At 34.7% G+C, this 24,889-nt stretch overlaps 1 protein-coding gene across 3 annotated transcripts in view; it reads right to left on the bottom strand.

Annotated features, from left to right (window-relative positions):
- GLA1 (Folylpolyglutamate synthetase family protein) overlaps positions 1–24,889 on the bottom strand; it is a 261,863-nt gene that overhangs the window by 198,655 nt on the left and 38,319 nt on the right. For 2 of the 3 annotated variants that reach the window (XM_089795217.1, XM_089795219.1), the window contains exon 3: positions 20,996–21,146. The exons of the other annotated variant lie outside the window; for it this stretch is intronic. In XM_089795217.1, the coding sequence (XP_089651343.1) occupies positions 20,996–21,146 (151 nt within the window). The remainder of the gene's footprint in view (positions 1–20,995; positions 21,147–24,889) is intronic. 3 annotated transcript variants of the gene reach the window in all.

Genomic DNA, 24,889 nt, shown 5'->3' with positions numbered 1-24,889 from the left:
CTGTAATAGGATCCTTTATAGCATGTCTAGCAAAAGCTCAGACTTCCCACTGGGATATTATTAGGCTCTGTTCTAACCTTCAGATTCCTTACCGTGAATTTTACATGGAATTGCCAGTGGAAAGTCTGTTGAATGCTCAAACTATTTGTAGACCTTCCTTATTCAATAGAGATCCCAATCCTTTTAACCTAGTGTCGTCAGAAATGGAATCTAGTCATTGTTTCCTTCTTCGATGGCGAGGAATTATCATGGAGGATAATCAAATCTGGTTCGATAATATCTAAAGACGTTTGGGTTTCAGATTTCTTCATTAATAGATACCAGTGATCTTAGCAGGTTAACCCTTCAGCTTCTGAATCTCACTAAGTCCAGTAGGAAGAAGAGTAAAAAGACTCTTGTGTCAGGAATAGATAACCTGGATTTTGATGAGAGTTGGAAGAAGACTTAATCGTGGTTTTTGGTTAAATTTTTGTCACTGTTACTATTTTTGTAAATGCACACATAGTAAAGTTTTAGTGTAGATAATCTTAGAGATATAGTCTGTATCTCCTAGCCTTTGTCTCCTTTTATTTAGTTTAGTTCTCTTTTAGGGTTCCTATTTTATCGTCTCTTAGTTTTCTATTGCTCCATGTATGTTCCAAGGACAGAGCTTTTGATAGTTTAGGCCTTCCTCCTTTTATCCTGCCTCAGTCTTCATTATATTATCTTGAAATGTAACTCTGTATATAAACTTTAAAGCTTCAGCAATAAGAATTTACTATTAGTTTTTGAATTTGTGACCTCTGATTTGATCATTGTTTATGATATCGTAACAAGATGATATCACTAGGGTTCATTGCCCTTCATCTGATTTTCTATAACTAGGGATATAGCTCTTACAAAAACTATTCTCAATCTTTTATTTAAATAAATACAAGTCAGATCATTAACTATTTAAAGGTAAACTAAAAAGTAAGTGACTTACATAAATAATCAGTACATGTTTAGATCAGATTTTTATTATCAAACAAGATTAGCTTGAGTAATGTTTGTCCAAATATTCAATCTTCTCTCTAACCAATTGTATTCAGAAAGAGAACTAATTTTATATTATTACTCAATAAAGAAGTTAATTGTAGATTAATTCTTTTTTCAAGTCACATGCTGATTTGTTATCATTAGCCCTAACCATAGTAATGATAATTGCGGCGATTCACATGATTCACTTTGGCCCCAACACATCTAAAAATATATTGATGAAAATTTGATAAGAAAGATAAACTGAGCAATCACAGTTTACCCTTTCATTTCAAATATCTATCTCAATCTCCACTTAGTTCAATATTTTTATTCTAGTCCCTGCCAGCTACAGAATTTTCAGGATAGAAAGGTTACCATTTTGAAATTAAATCTATATTCAATCTCATTAATTTAGATCAGTCTTGCAAGGAGGAGTGATTATAATCACTTATGGATGTTTATAATCTATGCATATGGTAATCTACTAATCTAAAAAAGTTACATATTGTTTAGTTGCTAATAATTTCTCAGTCTCTCCTATGTAGATAGAATTGATAGTTCTTAGGCATATCTTGATCAGTTAATAGTATAGATTAAATCTATCAATGTAAAGTAATCTAACATTAATTAGCTTTGTAGTTCGTGAGTTCCACCCAGCTTCATTTTTATCAAACTACCAAGGTTAAGAATGATTTTTAGTATTACAGTATTCAGTCAGTCTTTGTTGTTAACAAATACTTTAAACCAAACCATGGTCAGGCAAGTTATAATTGCAGGTAGATCTGAAGCTAGCCTTCATAAAATTCCTATAATTATCTCTTGAGTTATCTTCATTACCTATAATTAACCTAGTTTTTCCAAGTCTTATCCTTGTTTTTACGATTCTCTTATTATGGTAACATAATGAATGTATTATTAAACAAAAATCACAAATGATCTATATATACAAGTATATGCAAGAATGTTTCTATAACGAACAAAGAGAGAGAAATAGAAACATTTTGAAGAAAGAAAGAGAAAGTTTCCATATTGAATAGAGAGAATATGGAAACATAGAAGAAGAGTGACCATTAGAAATAGAAGTAAATCTACGGAAGAGAGAGAAACAAAATTAGACAGATTTTACTCTAATACACTCCCTTAATGGTTAATCTAACTTCAAAACAAAAAATTTGCAAGCCATTGACTATGGTAGGACGAGCCTCGGTACCCTGAACAAGCACCTCAAGGCGACAGTAATCAAAGATCATCATCATGATCTAGTTCCAAGTGTTGCAGTTCTTTCCGTTGAATCATTGACTACCTTCCAATAGAAGTTTGGTGAGAGGTGTCACGCACATTTTTTTAATGCAAAAAATGTGAACATCGAAAAAGGCATAAACTTTGAGGTAGATTGACAAAAGACCCAAAAAAAATGAAAAGAGAGCACGAAAAACCCAGAAAAATTCTGTAATCAGATTCCAAATCTGTTAGCTTGAAAATTAAGGTATAGAAAACTACCCAGAAAAACAAAGACCAACCTAGTTGAGATCTGCAAAACCCATTAAGAGTTTACAAAATGTATTTCAAAAGGACAAATAATCTTATAGTTTCGCAGGAAACCCTAGCCATTTTTGAAAAACCCAAAAATTGGCAGATTTGACTGTAAAGAAGTGGTGGAAAATGAAACTACAGACTAAAATCAGAGACAAAGGGGTAAAAACATCCTACACGTCACCCTTTGTAGAAGATGTGCAGAAAAAATATATTGAAATGCCCAAAAAAAGACACGATATTGCAGAAAAATGGGCTCACAAAAATAATGTCAAATGCAAACCAAAAAGCTAGTGGTTTGCCATAAGAAGTTGTTCACGCAGGCAAGGGAAAGGCAAATGACGCACGAGCTGCAAAAGGAAAGCCGCCTAGAGAAAAAGATATATAGAAACCCTAGACAGATTTTAGAAAATATCCCAACCAACAAAATTTTGAACACACCCAAGCAAAGGATGTTGAAAATCTTGAGTCTAAAATTTCATGAAGAAATTAAAGATTTTCAACTCCTATTTCAAAAAATAAGTCAAAAAATTTCAATAATGAAACTATTACCTTTTTTTTTAAATAGCTTTGATACCATATTATGGTAAAATAATGATGTGTTATTAAACAGAGATCATAAATGATCTATATATACAACATACACTGCCCTAAGGGACAGGTGGACGATGGAATAGGGGCACAAGTTTTCAGGGCGACGGCACAGAGGGGCCTTAATTTGGGTATGGCAAGGACAACAGAGGGATGGCCTTGACTATGGTAGGACGAGCCTCGGTACCCTGAACAAGCACCTCAAGGCGACAGTAATCAAAGATCATCATCATTCACTAGTTTCAGGGGTTGTAGTTCTTTCCGTTGAATCATTGACTGCCTTCCAAGAGAAGTTTAGTGAGAGGTGCCAGGCACATTTTTTAATACAAAAAATGTGAACATCGAAAAAGGAATGAACTTTGAGGTAGATTGACAAAAGACATAGAAAAAACGAAAAGAGAGCACGAAAAACCCAGAAAAATTCTGTAATCAGATTCCAAATCTGTTAGCTTGAAAATTAAGGTATGGAAAACTACCCAGAAAAACAAAGACCAACCCAGTTGAGATCTGCAAAACCCATTAAGAGCTTACAAAATGTATTTCAAAACGACAAATAATCTTATAGTTTCGCAGGAAACCCTAGCCATTTTTCAAAAACCCAAAAATTGGCAAATTTGACTGTAAATAAGTGGTGGAAAATGAAACTACAGACTAAAATCAGAGACAAAGGGGTAAAAACATCCTACACGCCACCCTTTGCAGAAGATGTGCAGAAAAAATATGTTGAAATGCCCAAAAAAAGACACGATATTGCAGAAAAATGGGCTCACAAAAATAATGTCAAATGCACACCAAAAAGCTAGTGGTTTGCCATAAGAAGTTGTTCACGCAGGCAAGGGAAAGGCAAATGATGCACGAGGTGCAAAAGGAAAGCCACCTAGAGAAAAAGATATATAGAAACCCTAGATAGATTTTAGAAAATATCCCTACCAACAAAATTTTGAACACACCCAAGCAAAGGATGTCAAAAATCTTGAGTCTAAAATTTCATGAAGAAATTAAAGATTTTCAACTCCTATTTCAAAAAATAAGTCAAAAAATTTCAATAATGAAACTATTATTTTGATACCATATTATGGTAAAATAATGATGTGTTATTAAACAAAGATCATAAATGATCTATATATACAACATACATCGCCCTAAGGGACAGGTGGACGATGGAATAGGGGCACAAGTTTTCAGGGCGACGACACAGAGGGGCCTTAATTTGGGTACGGCAAGGACGACAGAGGGATGGTGATGCGGGATGGCAGGGGTTGTATATACTATACATGTGGTAGTTGAAATGCTACTTATGAATAGATGTATTTCAATATATGATATAAAGATGCAAAAGGGTAGATAATTGAACGTTGAATTGAATTGGAACATCGAACATTGAACATAAATAGTTGGATCAGCAAATAGGCAACACCAAGATGTCCCCCCATCCTTTGTGGAGGTGGCAGAATCTCGTGGCACCGCGAGGACAGAGGACCAAAGTCCCCAAGTCCTCGAAGCATTCCCGTCTCCGAGACATGGGGCAAAAAGGGGGGCCACGTCCCTGTGTTACTATGATATACAAGTATACACAACAATGTTTCTATAACGAACAAAGAGAGAGAGAAATGGAAATATTCTGAAGAGAGAAAGAGAAAGTTTCCATATTAAACAAAGAGAGAATATGGAAACATAGAAAAAGAGTGACCATTAGAAATAGAAGTAAATTTATGGAAGAGAGAGAAACAAAATTAGATAGATTTTATTCTAATATCTCCATCTTTTCTTGTGTTTCTCTGTTTCTCAATCATTTAATCATTAATTGTCATCTTTATAGTCTTTCTAGTAGGAATATAGTTCTCTAAAGCATAGTCTCCAGGCATCATACTTTTTATTGTCTTTGTTGTTAGTTCAATTTTGCCTCTCTAGTCTGTTTCTGATGTTTTCAGTTCCGTTTTATTTCAAGTATTATGGGTCAGAGGATATTACAATCAATATTATTCTCTTCATTTAGCTTACTTTATTTTTAGATTCTTGCCTTGTTTTGGCTGTTGTTTCTCTTTATTCTCTATTCTTTATCCCCTTTTTTTGGCTTCTCTCCTTTTCTTCACTTTTGTTTGTGTCTTTTATCTATTTTTCTCCCTAGTTCTCAATAGGGTCGGCCTCTTTTTGGCCTTTTCCTTGTTTCTTTCCTTTCTACCTTCTTACTGTCTTGTCTTTGTTAAGTTTTATGGATCGTTTTCTGCAAATGTACTAACATTGACATTGTATTGGTGTGTTCCAAATGCTGAATTGAATGAGTTATAAATATGAGAAGAGGAGACATGTCTCACGAAGACATGGGACATGTCTCTATGGTTAACCATCATTAGATAATAGTAATATATTAACATTAATATATATAACCATATATAATATAATGTAATATATATATAAGTAGATGTAAGAGTATTTGTCTAAATGATGATTTACCAACAACAATGTATCTCAAGATCAAATCACAACCTTAACACTCCCTCTTAGCTAGGGAGGATTGTTATAGAACACATTATGCTCTTAAGCATATGAAGAGATATCATCTGAATAAGATATTCCTAAAATGGCATACCTAAGGATATCAACATATATCGATCAACTCAGATGTTATCTTTCAAATATAATCCAAAGTATGTTTCAATAAGAAATATCAATCATATGAAATTCATCATACTTATATTTTTATGTGCACTGACATTAATCCTTGATGTCTACCAAAAGAATACGTTATATCTTAAAAAAATGTGTTATCTGATCTCTAACACTCTGCGACAACAACTAAATTTAGTCAATTAGATAACAGCCATGATCTCAAGGAAAACAACTTAATGTAGTCCATCATGATGAGTACCATGATTTTGAGGTAGGATTTGATCAATATGATCATCTCATACACATAATGAACACTACCATCAACATCATGATACCTACCAATAATTATATTATTATATATCCAAGAAGGATATGAGTCATCTAAAATGTCACCACTACTAGGCTTAGTTTGGGACAAGTAATACCTGCAAAATAATGGTTAGAATCACATCAATAACAAAACTAACTATATTATTCTACCCTCTAATTTAACCCAAATCTTAAGGATGTCTCCAAATCGGGCTTCTTAGCTCATAGCTACCTCACCACCTTCCCGCGAGCGCACCCCTTAAGATTCTTCTTGGACGGGACATCCTCTATCTAAAGGCCAGTCACATATGCATATGTTAACATCATCATAAAATTTTGGCACATGCAGATTATCCATTGATTCTCAGCCATGGTGGTCAGATGGAGATCTTAACATTTCGCATACCCATTGCTTCGAGTCTCATTAATCTCCATGGTGTTAATCTCATGAGCTAATACAATATCATCTACAAGTATGATTCATTAATATAAATAAATTCATAAACATAATTAAACAAATATAATCTATAAACATACCTTTCTTACCTCATTTTCTTGGTCCATGTGGCTCCATCCTTAGTTGCCCTTCAATGACATTATTCCTTCTAGATTATCTCAACTCTATATTTACAAGTTCTAAAATTCTTCCTTTTCTAATTATAAGGAAAGGACAAGATATACTTTTTTGTTTCTTCTTTTCCAAGAGTCACAACCTTTCATAATACAAATTTTTTGAAAAGTCACAACACTTCATAGTTATAATCCTTTTGAAAAGTCACAACACTTCATAGCTAAAATCCTTTGGAAAAGTCTTAATACTTTATAATCACAATATTTCTAAAGAGTCGCAATTATTCATAATTATGACCCTGTCGAAGGTTCACATCCTTACAAATTCATTGATACCTTTTCAGAAAGTCACTTCCTTATTTTCTTCATATTACTTTCCTCTTCCATTTTTCCTTTCTGAACTCTTTCTTCTCTTCTTCTTTTTTTTCCTCTCTCTAAAATAAACTCTACTCCCTTTTATATCTTAATTTTAAGTTGTGTCTATTTGTTAAATATCTCGACTTTTCATTAGATTTAGTTAATTTATATTACTTTATGTTATATTATTTATTTGTGTTTATTATTAAATTCCATTTAGAAAGTTAACATACTTTCTATAATATTGTCTCTTGTATTAAATTTTATTTCTTTATTTATTTATTGTAATTTTATTATTTTTTAATTATTTAAATTATCATATTAAATATTATGTCATTGATAATATAGATTAAACTATTATTATTAGTTTTAATATAACTTCATTGTCATTATTTATTTAATAACATTGTATTTTCTAATTATTATTAAAATTCTATCTTAAAACAAGGATATGACATTATCTAATCTCTGACACATTGCGGGACAACAAGCAAATGTCGTCAATCAGATAACAACATGATCTTAGTGACATCAACTTCATATAGTCTCCATTATGACAAGTGCCATGACCTCCGACACAATCCGAGACAACTTAATGTAGTCTGTCATGATACGTTTGTTATCATGATAATAGAGCAAGAACACAAGAACAACAAATGTAGTTAAGAACTAGGCATGATCATAAAGTATCAAATTGCTTGTGATATCAAAATGTGGAGGAAATCAAACCTATGCATATATGTGTGTATATGTATATACATATACATATGTATATGTATGTGTAAACCTATTCCATATACTGATATCAATTTTATTAGATCCAACCGAAACACACTCCCTCTTAGCGAGGGAGAAATTGATCAATTTCTTAATCTCATATTCGAGTTTGCATCAAAACACTTATACACAATTATATCCCTTTAAGAATATATATACTATCTGATTTTCAGCACATTCCAGAACACAAACATAGTCGATCAAATAGTCAATCTTGATCTCATGATTTCTGGCTCAATCCAAGACTATCATGATTTACTTATTGTCATGCCTTCCAACATCATCTAGGACAAGAAGTTTAATGTAGTCTATCATGACAATGTACAACACAACCACCACAGTATCATGATTTCCGGCTCATTCTGAGACAACAATTTATTGTAGTCGATCATGATACATTTTGTTAACATGATAAATGGCACATTCCAGGACAGCAACTTAATGAATATCATGATAACATGGTCAAGCTATTGCTAAGATCGCCACCTTACGATAGCAACCTCACACATATATCAAATGAAAGATCATCACCTTTCATGACATAAATCACAACAGCATCATGTAGTAACTCAAATAATATCCACCATGAACCAAGTCAGAGGGTGGATCAACCATAGCCACTCCTAGAGGATGGAATAAGGGTTTTCACCTCATACTTCTCTCTCATAGAGGAGAGTACATTACAAAGAATTTCACTTCGAACTTCTCCCTTATAGAGAAGAGATCATTAACAAGGGATTGCACCTCAAAAATCTCCCTCTGAACAACGATCCTAGGAAGTCAGGTCCTCTAGTTACTCCTTTAGAGGCACTCTTCACCCAAGGATGCCTGTTGGACTCCCTCTCAATCTAATATCAATCCTCCCACTTTCTAGTGATAAGTCATTATTTTTTCATGATGTATACAGACATAGGCCCATCAAAAATCATATAGTCATACACATGTATTTTTAAACTCCCTCTGAATATCAATCTTCTAAGTTCCTACATTGCCTTTGAAGAAGTGTCAGACTCCCTCTTAATGTCGATAAGATAAGATAAGATAAATTTATTAATGTCCAACAAAAGACCACAAAAAGTCTATGGGATTGAGAGTTTACAATTAGACAACTGACAACAGCAGGAGCACCAAACGGTGTCCGAGAAAAGCTAACAACAAAAACCAAGAAGAGAGAGGCCACGGAAAGGCTAGGAGTCTTTTCTTGGTAAAAAGAAATCAGTCACAGAAGGGTAAGACCGTGAGCAAAGAGGAGCCCTAAACTATCTCTATGTACTCGTGGACTACAATCTGTTTTAATTTTGAGGTACTCAAACATGCCTACAACTGATTATGTTGATCTATCATGTCTAACGTTTCCACTCAATAAATGTTGTATTGATCATAACTAATGTTCCTCGAGTATGTTAGTCCCTGATCTTTTTATTGAATGACATCTATCTTTTGGGACTCTAGACCATAAATCCAATTATCCTTTAAGGTGTGTAGTGACAAGATCATTTTGAGTTTTCTAGGCTCTACTTGCTAAAGGAAATACGATGTGCAATATGCTCCTCTACTTTGTCTAGTGATGCCAATATATGCTATTTCGTGTCATCTTCTCTTTGACCTGTTGTGTCTTATTAATTCTCTTTCATGAAGCCGACTATATATTGCCACAGTCCACATAGATCACAGCTGACATGCTTTCATTCAATCTGCCAAGTCTATTATCTTTTCATCCTTCTTTGTATTGCTGCCTCCAATATTTTGTAAATACTATGTTTTTGACATTCGTAATATCCATCTTCGAATACTCTATTAATATAGATGTTTGACCTGCTTAAATCTTAAGGTTCTTTGATTCACCTGTATATCTAAGACCACCAATCTGAAATGGGCTTCTTCTATGCGTAATTGAAATTTGGACTTTAGCTACTATGTAGACCATTGAGCTCCTTCACTTGGAGGAGTAAAAAAAAAAATTCTATTAATTAGACTATGCTTGTGTGTTATATTCCCCGATATCTTCCTTCATGCTTACACCAAAAGCATCGCAAGTGTTTGGTTTGGTCCAATTCGGTTGCAATGTGTAATTCAATACCGATGGCAACTCCTTATCTATCTACAGTTCGGTTTTCGTCTCATATGATACTGATTCCTTTGGTAGCCTGTCTATTTGAGTCTTGTTTATTCCGTAATGACAGAGATTAGAAAATACTGAAGTTTCTCCACGAATAGAAATCGTTTTTCCTCCTTGGTTCACTGCAATGGGTAATATTGATATTGCTTAAGAGCAAATATTTGCAGTCTCAGATGTAGCTATATATAATTTCGAAACCATAATCTGATCATGATGTATCTACTGAGTGTGAATTCGTAGAGAGATGATTGACCGATAGTTTGTCAATGATAAGCACCAGACATAACCTGGATATTCCCGTGTTCTATCTCCCTTTTAATGCATTTGTTGCATAGATGTATTCCTTCCATTTTGTGCTGGTGAATGTATCCAATGATAATGAAGTTATAATTATGAAAGTAACTTTATATTAATGCAATGGATGCTGACTTAGTCTTTGCCTCAGGGATGGTATAAAATAAATTTGTTTGACTGAGAATGTATATATAATATTTACGAGCTTTCACCAATGTTTTGGCTACATGTCATCATCTTGTGCCTCTGCTGTTGGAGACTCTCCTTTGTTGGTTTTAGGGTGTGTGTTGTTGCTTCTGAAAGATGAAGTGTCCTCCCCTAGATCTTGTACTACCGTCTTGGCCATTGTTTATTAGAGCAATTCCAGTTCAAAATGAATTAAGAAATTAATATTGTTTGATCAGTTCTTTTAATAAGTACCATGTTGCTCTTATCTGCCTAATCCAGTGTATGTAAGGAGCCTGTTATCCTTGTTGTTTCCAGCTAGACAAGCTTTCCTTTATAGGCTGTCTACCCTCACACTCCTCTGTACTCGAGCCATCAAAATGATGTTTTCCCAAAAAATCTCTAGACATCCCAGCAAGTCACTCGAGAAACACTCCTTCATTTTAAATCTGCAGTCCCCTTAATTGAGTTCACAGGCCTCTGTTCATCATTTCCAGCCACTCAATATGGCACATGCCTCTATTCATCTATCACTGCATTTGCAGCTTGGCGGTCTGATACCATTTTAAGTTTTATGGATCATTTTCTGCAAATGTACTAACATTGCCATTGTATTAGTGTGTTCCAAATGCTGAATTGAATGACTTATAAATATGAGAAGAGGAGACATGTCTCTATGGTTAACCATCATTAGATAATAATAATATATTAAAAATAATATATATATATATATATAACATAATATATAAGTAGATGTAAGAGTATTTGTCTAAATGATGATTTACCAACAACAATGTATCTCATGATCGAATCAATCCAACTGAGGCTACAACCTTAAAAGTTTCCCTTCTCTGTTTGTTTTGTTTGCTCTTTAGTATGATTTTTGTTGTTTGTCTTGTGTTTCCCTTCTTGGACAGAATCTTGGCTCGATTAGTTTGTTTCTTTTTCAAGTTGAAAGCTTCCCCCTTTTGTTGTTATATCCATGATACATATAGGTTCCATGGATATAACAACTTTGGGGAATCAATCTTCCTCAGAAGTGTCTTTAGCTAGACTTAGAAGATATCTTAATCAGACTAGCTTAAGAAAGTTAAGTTCACACTTTTAATCTCAAAGCTCTTTCTCTTTTGTTTAAGTAGGCTAATATCTAGGATTAGTTCTCCTCTCTTATCCCCTTTTTTCCGCTATATAGAGAGGTATTAAATTGTTTCCTAGGAATCCTCTAAGCAAGCATGTATACATTCAAACTCATTTCCTAAACTATGTTGACAATACTATTAGTGATCTTAGTTAAAGCTCTGAAAATTTGAAGAGTGTTTTGGAAGAAACATGAATTCATCAAGTAGATAAGAAAGCAATATGTTCTTATAATCTGCTACTCTGCTTTAAGAAGATAGCAAGATGAGAAGATAAGATAGATAACAAAACCTAGATACTCTGCTTTAAACAAGAAAAATATAAATCTCTATGTTTGATGAATACACAGCCAGTTTTACTTTTCACCCATGTTGTTCAGATTTTTCATTAAAATCACATAAAGGTAGTAAAGCGAATGTTTGGTATCATAAAACTAGATTCAATTTAGTAATACAAATCTTTAAGACACTTTTTACTATAAACAGGGCTTCCCCTAACTAGTTTAATATGCCTAAAGATCTAAAGAAGTGGGTAAATCCACTAAAAATAATTGGGAGAGGATCAATATTCAAAGAAAAACAATCCAAAAAACATGACAAAAATGTTAAATGAAATAAGATACTCATTGTGGATAATCAAAAGTATGTAAAATTATATGTTTCAATTGTTTACCACGTGGGTAAATGGATTAATGCGCACAGACAATGAACAAGAAAAGCAATACTCCTTTTATTATTTGCATATGCCAAGAGATTACATAATGCTAATGATAAGATGATTTACAATGATCCCAGATGGGGTATAAATACTTCCTGCCGAACCTTCCCGAAGGGGTCTGTCGGCTACATAACAATACTAATCTACCCGTCGGCTACAAACTCTTTACCGACAATATGAGCCCGTCGGCTACAATATAGAAAGAATATACACTAGAGAAGAGGCTATGATCTTGAAGAATGTTGTTGTAGATGCAATTCATAGACTTGCTCCGTCCGGATGCTCAAATCCTTCTGAATCCGGGTGTTAACCTTTACCGCTTCTTTCAAAAGAAGCACTGCATCCATAGCCTGGGCCTTTGCTAACTGTAATTCCTGCTCAGCCGCTTCCTTATCCCGCAAGTGTGTTGTACACCCAGCTGCCTCTGCACACCTGCGACCATAGTAGACTTATTTGTATAATCCTACTATCTCGTGTGCCAGCTTCTCCATGGGAGTGTTGCACAGTCCCAACTTCAACTCGGTGGCCCAATCCGCCAACATCTCCGGTGTCTCAACTGCTGGCCATCCTCTGTCCTCAAAACATGAATGGAACCACTACAGAAAAATTCCCCCTGATATAAGCCTGGACCAAATGCCACTCTCTCTGCCGAGCCATAGCCTGCAATGCCACATTGTGTCCCTTCTGCAACGCAACCCGCATAGCCCTGAGGTAGTCTCTGCATCTATCCTCATCTGATCCATAATCCTCCTTCGGCACATCATCCATGGTCCACTCCCCATCACTACTCATCTCCGCCACTATTACGGTAACCATGTCCACATCCAGTGCCATTTCCTCCTTCCTAGGCGCATCCTCGAACTATGGAACTACCACCTGTTGCAGCTCTGATATGGTTGTTGGTCCTAGAGGGACTCCTCCATGACTCGAGGACTAAATGGACAGTCCGACCTCTACAGGAATGATTCGGAACTGCTGCCTCAGAAATGCGCTTGCTCTATCCATCACCTCCATTCTCTCAAGCTGCTCTGTCCGTGTTGGCTCAATGCTCTCTTTTTGTTGTGCTGACTGTGTTGACTGTGCTGACTGTGCCTCTACCAACAAGAAAGATGAAATAGTGACCACAGCATCTGAACCAATCACATCCAAACGAACCTAGGGTTCAAGCTCTAGCGTTGGCAACTCTACCAACTCTGGCTCTGTTGGTTTAATGTGCAAAGACAATGAACAAGAACAACAGTACTCTTTTTATTATTCACATATGCCAAGAGATTACATAATGCTGATGATAAGATGATTTACAATGATCCAAGATGGGGTATAAATACTTCTCACCGAACCTTCCCGAACGGGTCCATCGGCTAAATAACAATACTAATCTACCCGTCGGCTACAAACTTTTTACCGACAACATGAGCCCGTTGGCTACACAATTTCTACTGACGACATCAATAGGGGTTGAAAGATCTACTAACAAGGATCTTAGCTGAAAGCAAAATGCAGGTTCACAAATTTATAGATTTGGAAACGGTCTCATCTACCTCGATGGCATGACAAAGCGGGAAAGGCGCAATCTTAAGATAAGAAAGGATATGAATCCTCAAGCAAATGTAATATTTTCACATATACGATGTAATGATGAATTAGATATGGATTAATATGTAGGAGAAGGTATGCCTTTTGAAAGTCCTCTATCAAGATAAAGAGGCAAATGTATTTAGAAGTAGACAAGATGTAGGCATCATGGGCTAGACTAGAGGTTTACTTTCCTATTCTTTTTACCCTATGCCCGCACTTTGAACAGGGGAAAAACAATAATGTAATTTTAAGTTTAATAAAATTATTAGCAAAAGTCATTTACCAATCAAAAAAATTATTATTTTTTTCTAAGTATATTGGTTTTTATTTGAATATTAATATTTATTATAGTTCATTTATTATTATTTTAATTTGCATGTAATCGTAAATGTCATAAATTTAAGTATTTTTTATTATTTTTACTTGGCTTTGTAAAGTTAAAATAAAATATTTGGATTTATGTTCTAAATGGTATAGTTTAATTACTATATTTTGTTTTATAAATATAATGTTTCTTCATTTAAAAACTAGTTTTATTTTTATTTATTTTTAAAGAGTAATTTTTTTTATGATGATTTCAAATCTATGTTATAATGTTAAACAATTTTGATAATTTACTATACATACATATTTTTTTAAATATTATAAAATTTTAAAAAAGCAAATTTAATGCCAATTTTTTATTTGAAATTTTTGGCATTGCCAAACATCATAGTCATCAACCTCGAACCCTACGACTGTGATCCCCAATTTTAATAAAATAATTTAATTAATTAATGGGTCCTAAAAGTTCAATAAAATATAAAAGGGCATTTAATTAATTAATAAACACAAGACTCAAGTTAATAAAGTAACAAAATATTAGTATTGTTGACCTGTTGTAAAACTCTAGATGTTTCTCGATAGCCTTTATAAGGAGATAGTCGAGCATTGTAATGATCATGGATTGGATTGGATTTCTCTTTGTATTTTGAGAGGCTGAAGGTTGAAGGAGTTTGTGTGCAATTTCGAAGAAGGAAGATCCTCCCTATTCTACTTGTGTTATTTTGACAGTTCGACACCATCCTATTTTTCCATGGGGAAAATATCATACGAGTATTTCACTCGTGCGAGATCTGTTGTTCGTCGTCACTCAACGATTGCTCTGTATTTGTTCGGATCTGGTTTGAGGCATATGTAATCGAAACATTGCTATTTGAATCTGAATATACATATATATTTGTGTCACTGAATCTGGTGACAACAATGAGATTTTGTGTGATCTATTATTATTATCTTTGTTATTTTAAGTGTTAGATCCATTTCATTACTGGGCAAGATCTGTCATCGGGTGTCCACGAATTTGTGCACAAAGGATTATGAGAGCCATCATACGAAGCATACAAAAGGTTATAACTGGTTCATACAACACCAAACTTCATCATCAAGTCACCAAGTAGGGTCGTACGGTTTAATTACTTGTACACACTTGAATTCCTACACTGTACAACATTGACTCTTGACCATTTGCTAGGCGTATGGTACACCTAGCCTCATTGTACAGTCTGTAGTTGTGGAATTGTTGAACATTAACATTGTACGGCAAGGATACACAATACGACATCATGTGTCGAGTGTTGACCATACGATCTCGGTTGAACAATGAAACCCATTGTGCGAAGCCCTTGTTGCCTTCCTTACGGCACCACTACCATTCGTGCGGCCCCCTTGTGCACATTCCATATGGACTACTAATCACTAGGGCAGGTCATTCGCAACTACCCTTTGTGCATACATGAACCATTACTACTTTTCACAAGGTGCATAATGGGTGTACATATAGTCGAGGCATTATAGTGACTAAGATGTTGGGTATCAAAAGATATCTTTTCATTATGATGGATTAATGAAGTTTACAAGATAAGCATGTTAAGGTGGCACCCAATCATCTTGAACAAGTCAAATTCATTCACAAGTGGGCATGTGGAATGCATTTAGAGAATCATTGTAATGAATTTTCTCATTGGTTCACTCTTGGAAGGATATGTATTTCAAAGCAACATAGTTTTCTCATTGGATAGCATTTAATATTTGTAAGTAGTGGTTGTAACTTACCCTAATTAGGCTTTCATAAATTATCTCAATTGTTGATTCATATCAATTTGAGCCCTTCACTGTAATTGTGAGGTCTCTAAAACGTTTGAATTTCTCATTTTTTTATGAGAAGATTAGATAGCAAATAGAACTAGAGGAGGAGACAAGAAATGGTTGCCTAGACAATATTGAAGCTAATATGCAATTTTCATTGAAAACATGGTTGATCTTTGTGTGTTATTTCAACACTTAGTTGTTGATTTGGGTGCAGGTGCGGAAATCGGATGTGCGGATGCAAAACAAAAAAAAAACTTTTTTTGTTCGGGGGGGGTGTTGTTGGTTGCTACTTCATCATTGATATAAGTAAATATTAAATGCCGACTAGTGCACAAATATTCAAAATTTCAAATTTAAATAACTAATAAGCCATATTGTGTACGTCAATGTTCACAATTGCAATGCAAATCAAAAAATCATTACAATTACAAAATCAAAATTTAGTGGCTCCACGAATGATCCTCTTCAAAATAATCACCTTGCCTTTGAAATGCCAAAATGGAGATCAAATGAGAAGATAGCCTAGCTGCAAACAAAATGAGATGAAAAAATAATGAATGGCCTCTATTAGGACTGTTTTAGGGTTTAGAAGCCAAAAATATATTTAAAAGTGGCAAACAGCACATATTTGAACTGGTTTTTTTGTTTCAAAATCAGGTTTGACGTTTTTCTTCTTGCTGGCCCACGGATGCTCTTTAGAGGTACGGGGATGCCTCTGAATGCGTCTAGGTTGTGCATCCAATGGTTGTGGATGCCCTATGGATGTATTGGAACACCTCTTCAAAATAATCACCTTGCCTTTGAAATGCCAAAATGGAGATCAAATGAGAAGAGAGCCTAGTTGCAAACAAAATGAGACAAAAAAACAATGAATGGCCTCTATTATGACTATTTTAGGGTTTAGAGGCCAAATAAAAAAATTAAAATGGTAAACAGCACATATTTGAAGTGGTTTTTTTGTTTTAAAATCAGGTTTGACGTTTTTCTTCTTGTTGGCCCACAGATGCTCTTTAGAAGTGTGAGGATGCCTTCGGATGCGTCTAGGTTGTGTATCCAACAATTGTGGATGCCTTGTGGATGTATCAGAACACATCCATAGGGCATCCACAATCCATTTGTAATGAAGTTCATTTTTGTATTCAACTATATATGTTTTTTAGCATCAACGTTTCAGATCACAGTTTCTGATCCATCATCAGGATGAGATAGTAAAGGATTTGAAATATCAAAAGTTGATGATAGATTACGAAGCGTGATCCAAAACATTGATGCTAAAAAACATACACAATCAAATCTAGAAACAAACTTCATTACAAACGGATTGTGGAAATTTGATAATGTGAAATGATGAATTTTGTGCCCATACCTTTTGTTATTTGTTGATTGCAAGTTGCAGAGTAAGGTTAGCCTGGACTTATTTAAGTTCTAAGTTCGATTTAAATGTTCATTTGGAATGCACAGGAATCTGGTCTTTAGATTAATGATTAATATAAGAAAATCTTTTGTGCTTCCTTTAGAGATTGCATCATCTTTGCGTAGTTGTTTCATTTTCCAAAACAAAGCTTGATTATAGGAAATCACTCGTTACAGCAACATCCATTGATTTCATTGTCGTTAGGAATAGATTAGATTTCTCTAAACCTATGGCCAAAAAAACCCATGTTTCCAAGACAAGGATGTCCCCCAACCGTCCCCAAAATTTGCAAATCACCAAGGAATGTCTCCGAAACTCAGGGACTTCTGGAAAAGATACAGAAAGGGGACATCCAAAAGTCCCCTAACCGTACCGGGGATGGCCAGCCATCCCCATTTTTTGTGAAGCTTAAAAATTAAAATTAATACAAAAAGCTTTATTTTGTTTGTCCTTACTTGGTCGTCCAGTGGGCTCTGCCTCTCCAAAATGCCCTAAAACGTCAAAAAAGACCACATTGTGGTTGTTTTATCATTTGTTTGGTTTTGCCTGTGAAGATGGAGTGTGTTGCAGCTGGCTGAAGTTTTCATTTTGCAAGAAGAGGTGATTTTTTTGCTTCCAAGAGCTTGAACAGCAATACAATTCATTTTTCTATATTTTGTCTTCTATGTTGAACTTGAACATGATGATGAAATTTTATGACAGCCCTCTAGCCTTTGGGCATATTTAGATTTCCAAATTTTTATGATATTGTTCACTGCTAAACTTATATTTAAATTTTTTTGTTCACATATTGATATGCATATTGACAATTAAGTACTGAAATCGGTTATTATTTCCTAGATGGCATTCAAATGGTGTATTTTAAGGTTCTATAATGTTTAAACAAGGTCACCGGGAGACGGCGAGACTTTGAGGTCTCCGGTACTGGTACTGGTACCGGTACGGCAATTTTTCAAATAGGAGACGGGGGTACTTGGAGACGGCAATTGTTTTTTTTTTTAAAAAAAAATAAAAATAAATTTTTAATAGTTTAAACTTAAAGAGTCTAATACTAAAAGTAAATACAAAATTTCAAAATTTCAAAATAGTAATACCGTAAGACTAAAAGACTAAAGTAAATAATAAATTAATAATACTAGTGTTGTCACATTAAAAATTAAAATAGATTCATATAGTCAAACTGTCAAAGATTATAATAATAATAAGCGGTCAGAGACAGAAGCACATTACTGAAATAGATTTTAAAACCTGACAAATTGGCATTGCTACAAAAAATTTGTGAAAATTATTGAATTATTCAACATCGATGCATGCATAGAGACACACTTGATTTCTATTTTCTAACTAAGAGTTAGGATTGCTTAGTTTAAAAGGGAGTAAATCATTTTGTAATAGTGTTTTTTTTCCAGTTACACAGATTCAACTAACAAAGATTCCTATATTGGTACTAGGATATTGCCAATAGCAGATAAACAAGTACGAATAACAAATATGACTTATACATCAAACTGAAACATGATATCCTCTTGAAAAAACAAAAATATGGGACCAAATACATTCATGTTAACATACATAAATCCTCTAGTCTATCACTGTTATCGCTGAGTCTTTATCAGCAAATAGATGCTTGGTTTTCATGAGGAATAATACTATTATCAAGCATTTGCATATCAGATTTCTGTAACATACGTAATACTATCTTCTAATGCACTAACAACAGTTTTTGCACCCTAATTCCTCAGCCGCATAAATTTATGTGATTTGGGATCTTTACTGCAATCCTGTACAGCTTCCAATATGTTGTCTTAGACTTGTATCGTGTTCCAGTAGGTGACGTACATCACCAAGCAGTTGTTACGGAATTCATATAGTACCTTAGATTTTTGCATTAAAAACATTTAAATGAGGGCTAAAATATATAAAATTATTTAATATTATATTTTACATTTATATTTTATCAGGAGACTTCGGGGAGACTTCAGGAGACTTCGTCATGAAGTCTCCAACCTTTTTTGAGGTCTCCGGAGACGCGAAAAGTCTCCGAGACGTGTCTCGGTCTCCGAGACGCCACTTTTAGGGGGGAGACGGGTCTCCTGGTAACCATGTGTTTAAATGACATGCTTTGTGCTTAGTTTCATATGAATGACATGTATATTTGCAATTTTCAGTGTATATTTTAAAATTTCCCTATATGTATAACCATCCCCATTTGCCATCCCCCCCGTCCCCAAAATCGCCAAAAGCATTTGTCATCCCGGAAACCGTCCTGCCATCCCCTACCATCCCCGTCCCAGAAACTCGGGGGAACATAGCTCTAAACCCTTCATACCTTGTCTTTTCTTTGAAGTTGAAGTCAAGTTAGTGTTTCAAGCTCCCGCCACTTTGAGAAGAATTGATAAAGTCTAGGAAGAATAGTGTAAGTCCCCGCATAATTAGTAACCTGTCACATCAATAAACTGAGTTGTATCCAACATAAAGTTGCGCGTTCGAATTTTAAATCTTGGGGTTGCTTCATTTGATCACAAACTTGTTGCATTGTTTAGAGTTGGAAATTTCCTTTGTATGTTGAAGTGGTCACAAAACACACATCAAGAGCTGGAATTGTACAATCATGGCATGTTGTAATTTACGTATATAATGACACCTTTTGGTGAAAATACTGGCAAGATTGAGCATTGAGGAAGTTATCTTTTCCAAAACATAAAAATAGGAATTTTGAGAAAAGTATTTACTACTGGAAAACTGTGTTTCCTACACTGATTCGCCTAAGCTTTCTCTATAATGTGTACCAAGAAATGTGGAATTCATTAGTAAACAACATTAAAGCCTGTACTAGCCCTGCTGCACATGAAGCTAGATATTTATCTGTCAAACATCACTTTATATAAGCATTTAAGCTTGAATATTATTTAGTCCTCATCAGGTGTACCTCATCACCCCACAGACTCCATTATAAAAATTAAAGGTATAATAAATCAAAAGAAAAAACACAATGTATTATTCCTATTTTTTGAATTGCTACTAAGAGTACAACTTAGGAAAAGCATGGATAAGAAAATAAAGGAGACAAAACTGTTTGATTTGCTTCAGATTCATTTTAATGATTGAGACTCCATCTATCCAACATCACCCATTTCTGTAAGTGCTAACTATTAAAAACATGTCAGACAGAGTTAAAAAACATATAAGCAAACAGGTAGGGCTAAAAATAAACAGAAACAGCAGCAGCTATGCCTATAATCAATCAGATATATGAATAAAAAAGAGAAACATCGAAATTTCATAGCACACCAAACTTGGTTATGACCTACATATGTATAATTGAAGGATTAAGGGATAGAATGGAGCTAAAGGATAATAAGAACTATATGATAGGGGGAAGATAATGCAATACACTGAACAAATGAAAGCAGGATAAGTACCTGCCTGTGAACATTTAATACAATCTGGTAAAACAAAGAATGTTGTAATTAACTGTCCACACCTCAAAGTGAGACAGAGACACCAAAATCTCATAGCACACCAAACTTAGTTACAACCTGAATATGTATAATTGAAGGATTAAGGGATAGAATGGAGCTATAATGAGAACTATATGATAGTGGAAGATAATGCAATAACCAGGATAAGTACCTGCCTGTGAACATTTAATACAATCTGGTAAAACAAGGAATGTTGTAATTAACTGTCCATACCTCAAAGTGAGACAGAGATAAATGTTCTGTTTGTAATGCATTGTTCAGAATGTCCTGAACATCTTGAAAGAGATATTGCAGATCCTCTACTGATATGATTTCTGCCTTTCTTCCACAGATTATGCGTTCTCGAATAGTTTTAAGATGTGGACTGCAGTTACATTCCATGGTAGATATTTATTCACAGCACTTTTGAAGCAATGATAGAATCAAATTTCAATCCTATTTTTATTTATTTGTTTGGAAATTCTGTTCACACAGTTCCTTGTTCACATGCTAATAAATCCAAACAAGTTAGAAATGTCTCATCAAAAAAGTGTGTTGCACAGCAAGGACTAACAGTGTTATCGCCCATGACCTCCTAAGCATTTTTAATTTTAACAATGGAGAGTTTCTGCAGGAAGGCAATATGCAGCCCTGTTTTTTTTTGAAATAACAATGTTTGCAAATGTTAGGGAAACAAGAGTTTGCTGCTTTTTGTCTTGCTTGTTTCAGATATCATAAATCACATATGAATTCATAATGCACTCTTGACATCCATTTTATATTGAAAGACATGTAACATAAATATGCTCAAACAACAAGCTCATCATTAAACTTTCTAATATTGCATATAAGATGGAAATTAGTGCAATACGATAACCAGATCCAGAAATACACTATTTGGATGGCTCTCAATTTCAATACATAAACAGAGCAGGTTTATGATGTCCCCCATACGATTTAATAATAAATCATAATATTAAAATGTTAAAAGAATATAAATGAAATTTTAATTAAAATATAAAAGAATTAAATCAGTAATTAATTAAGTTCAATGAGATATAAAAGGGAGAAGAGGATTTCATTTAGAAGAGGAAAAGGAAAAAAGAAGGGAGCGTTGATAGTAGATACTAATTGAGTAATGGAAGAAGATTAAAATGGGAAGAATTGATGAAAGGTTGTGACTCTTTGAAAGTGCATAAAGTGTTAATGTTGTAGCATCAGTCGGTTTGATTTGATTAAAGATAAACTATATTTAATTTAGTTATCTTATTAAATAAATTAATCATTGTCGCCCTCGACATATAAGTATTATACAATTAATAATATACACATATATTTATATGTATATATAATTGTACATTCATATGTATACATAAATATATGTGCACATATTTATAATTTTTTATGATAATTACTAATTATTAGTCAAAATGATTAAATTTAATTGATCAAATTACGCTGCAGTTTATAAATTCTGTTACTGCCGATTACTGTTGGGCATTATGTGAGACATGTATTAGAATATTTCTACTAATGCTCTATCTATCATATGTAGATTGTTTCTATTTTCTGATAGTTTCTAATTTCTGTATATCCATTTTGTATATATGAGCTTGTAAGCTCGTTGTAATTATTCATTATTTATTCAATACACAAAATAATCTTTCGATTACTTTATGGTATCAAAGCTAATACTTTTATTTTTTTTGAAAAAAATTATAATTTCTTCGTGAAATTATTTGTTTAAATTTTTTCAAAATTATTTCTGTCAACTTTCTCTAAAACCCGCTTAGGGTTTTCTGCTTGGAGAATTTTCTGAAATAAGGTTGACGCAAATTGAGTATTGAAAAACTCACAGGGTCTACAAATCGACTCAATATCATGATTTTTTGGGTCTATTTTTCAGCTGCCAAGTCACGATTTTTGGGCATGATTTCTTCTTCCATAACTGTGGGTTCTCTCTGTGTATGGTCGACCCGCGTCTGCCATTCAAGGATGTTATCCAAATCTTGAAAATCCGTAACAAACACTACGTTTTTTACTGCAACTTTGCAATTTATTGGAGGTTCAATGTCCGTCGGTTTATGGTCTTTTTTTGCCTGTTTGTGTGACCTCCAAGCATCGATGTTCTGAGTTTCTCTGCGTTTTTTCCTCCATCCTACCGTGACCTCCTCCTAGCACTGGTCGACTGTAAAACCACCATTTTTTTATTTTTTTTGCTAAATTCACCTTCAAAGCCAACAATTAGGATTTTGCCCGAAGCGCTACTTTTTGGGTCCGGACAAATTTTTTGTTTGCAAATTTGTGGTGGGTTTTTTGAGACCTCATCTAGGTCTTCATCAAAATTTTCTAGGTACCTCGTTTTTCGTGCCTCAATTTTCAAACTGGTAGAGTTGCATTGTGACTGAAGATTCTTTCCGGGTTTTCTGTCTACTCTTCTTGGTACTTGTCACTTTTTTATGGGTCAGCCTAAACATTGCCTCAAACTTCATGCAAATGGCATCCTTGACCAACCTGATGTTGGAAAACAATCAACAATTTAATGGCAGCAATGACAACCACTGGAAGCAGCGCATGTTAACCATCTTCGAGTATTGTCGTTTGGATGCACTTGTTCTAGGCACAGAAATTTGTCCTACCCCTACTAGCACGCCTGATGGGACCTTCGTTACAACAGATCAGAATAAGTTTGATGATCGAAATCGCGAAGCTGTTATGCTTCTCAAGCTCTCTATCACAGATGATTAGCTACCTCAGATTCCCTTTGGCAAGTCGGCTACAAACATCTGGAAATATTTAAAGGAGCTACATGAAACATCTGACAAGAGTCGAGCATTCTTTCTAAAGAATCAGTTGTTTTCCATTATGATGGATGACGTATGTCCTTACAAGAACATCTCACGAAGATTAAGGACATTCGTGATCAACTTGAAACCATCGGTCGGACAATGGAGGAAGAAGATATGGTAGTTATTACCCTAAAAAGCTTGCCAACATCTTATGAGCATTTCATAGAGACTCAACATTACCTCAACAAATGTTGATCTGAAATTCCCAGAGTTGTGCATCAAACTCCTACAGCAAGATAGCTAGAAGCAGCACTTTGGCAGCCGTGCTTCCTCACCCTCGTCAAAACAAGCCTTTGCGGCTAAGTTTCAGCCATCTTAGTCATCTCTATAGGGTAGTTCCCATCAATCCTCAAGCAGTTTTCAGTAGAAGAATGTTTAGTGTCATTACTGGCGTAAGTACAGTCACATGAAGAAAGCTTGTCGTCAGCGACTCGCTTTCGAATAGAAGAAGCTGGGAGGATCCAATCAGCAGGCCAATGTTGCTGAACATTCGAAGACAAAGGAGTTTGTGTTCTACGCTTTTATGGTTAAAAGCCCTTCCGATTCAACCTAATCCTCTTCTTGGTATACTGACTCTGGTGCTCCATGTCATTTCTCTAATCGGCGTGACTGGTTTACGGATTTCTATCCATACAGCGATTCAGTTGTGCTTGGCAGAGGAGAGGAGTTCAAAATTATTACCAGAGGAAATGTTCAAATACAGTCTAGTGGGTATCAACTCATCTTTCTCAATGTCTGCTACGTTCTTGGTATGGCACTCAATGTTCTCTCTGAGTCGTATCCTGAGAAATTCTCCTCAGTTGGATGTGGTGTTCAGTGCCTACAAATGCTCCATTACTGATCGAGAGACTCATCTTACTGTTTCTACTGGTCTAGAGGATCATGGCCTATTTCGGCTTACTGACATTGGCGATACTCTTGAAATAGCTATGGCAGCTCGTGATTTTATCTCTCAGCACTTTGCGGCATTAGAGATATGGACATCTCAACATCCAGTATCTCTCTCATCTATCCTGGGAGGACCTTGTTTCTAGACTACCTCTGATTCAGCCGCAACATTTTGGAGTATGTGATGCCTGTCAAGCTGGCAAACAACATTGGACTCCCTTCAAAGATGGAGATTCTTGGTGTGCATCTCAAGTACTTCAATTACTTCATGCTAATATTTGTGGTCCTATGAATACATCTTCAGTTACTGGTTGCAAATAATTTTTCGCTTATTGTTGATGATTTTAGTAGAAAAATGTGGGTGCACTTTCTTAAATAAAAATTAGATGCA

Source organism: Cupressus sempervirens, chromosome 8 (assembly GCF_028749045.1).
Source record: "Cupressus sempervirens isolate cs-2001-9-10 chromosome 8, ASM2874904v1, whole genome shotgun sequence".
In the NCBI taxonomy this organism is placed as follows: domain Eukaryota; kingdom Viridiplantae; phylum Streptophyta; class Pinopsida; order Cupressales; family Cupressaceae; genus Cupressus; species Cupressus sempervirens.
Note: the sequence above shows the minus strand (reverse complement) of the source record. Positions and strands in the feature narration are given on the sequence as shown.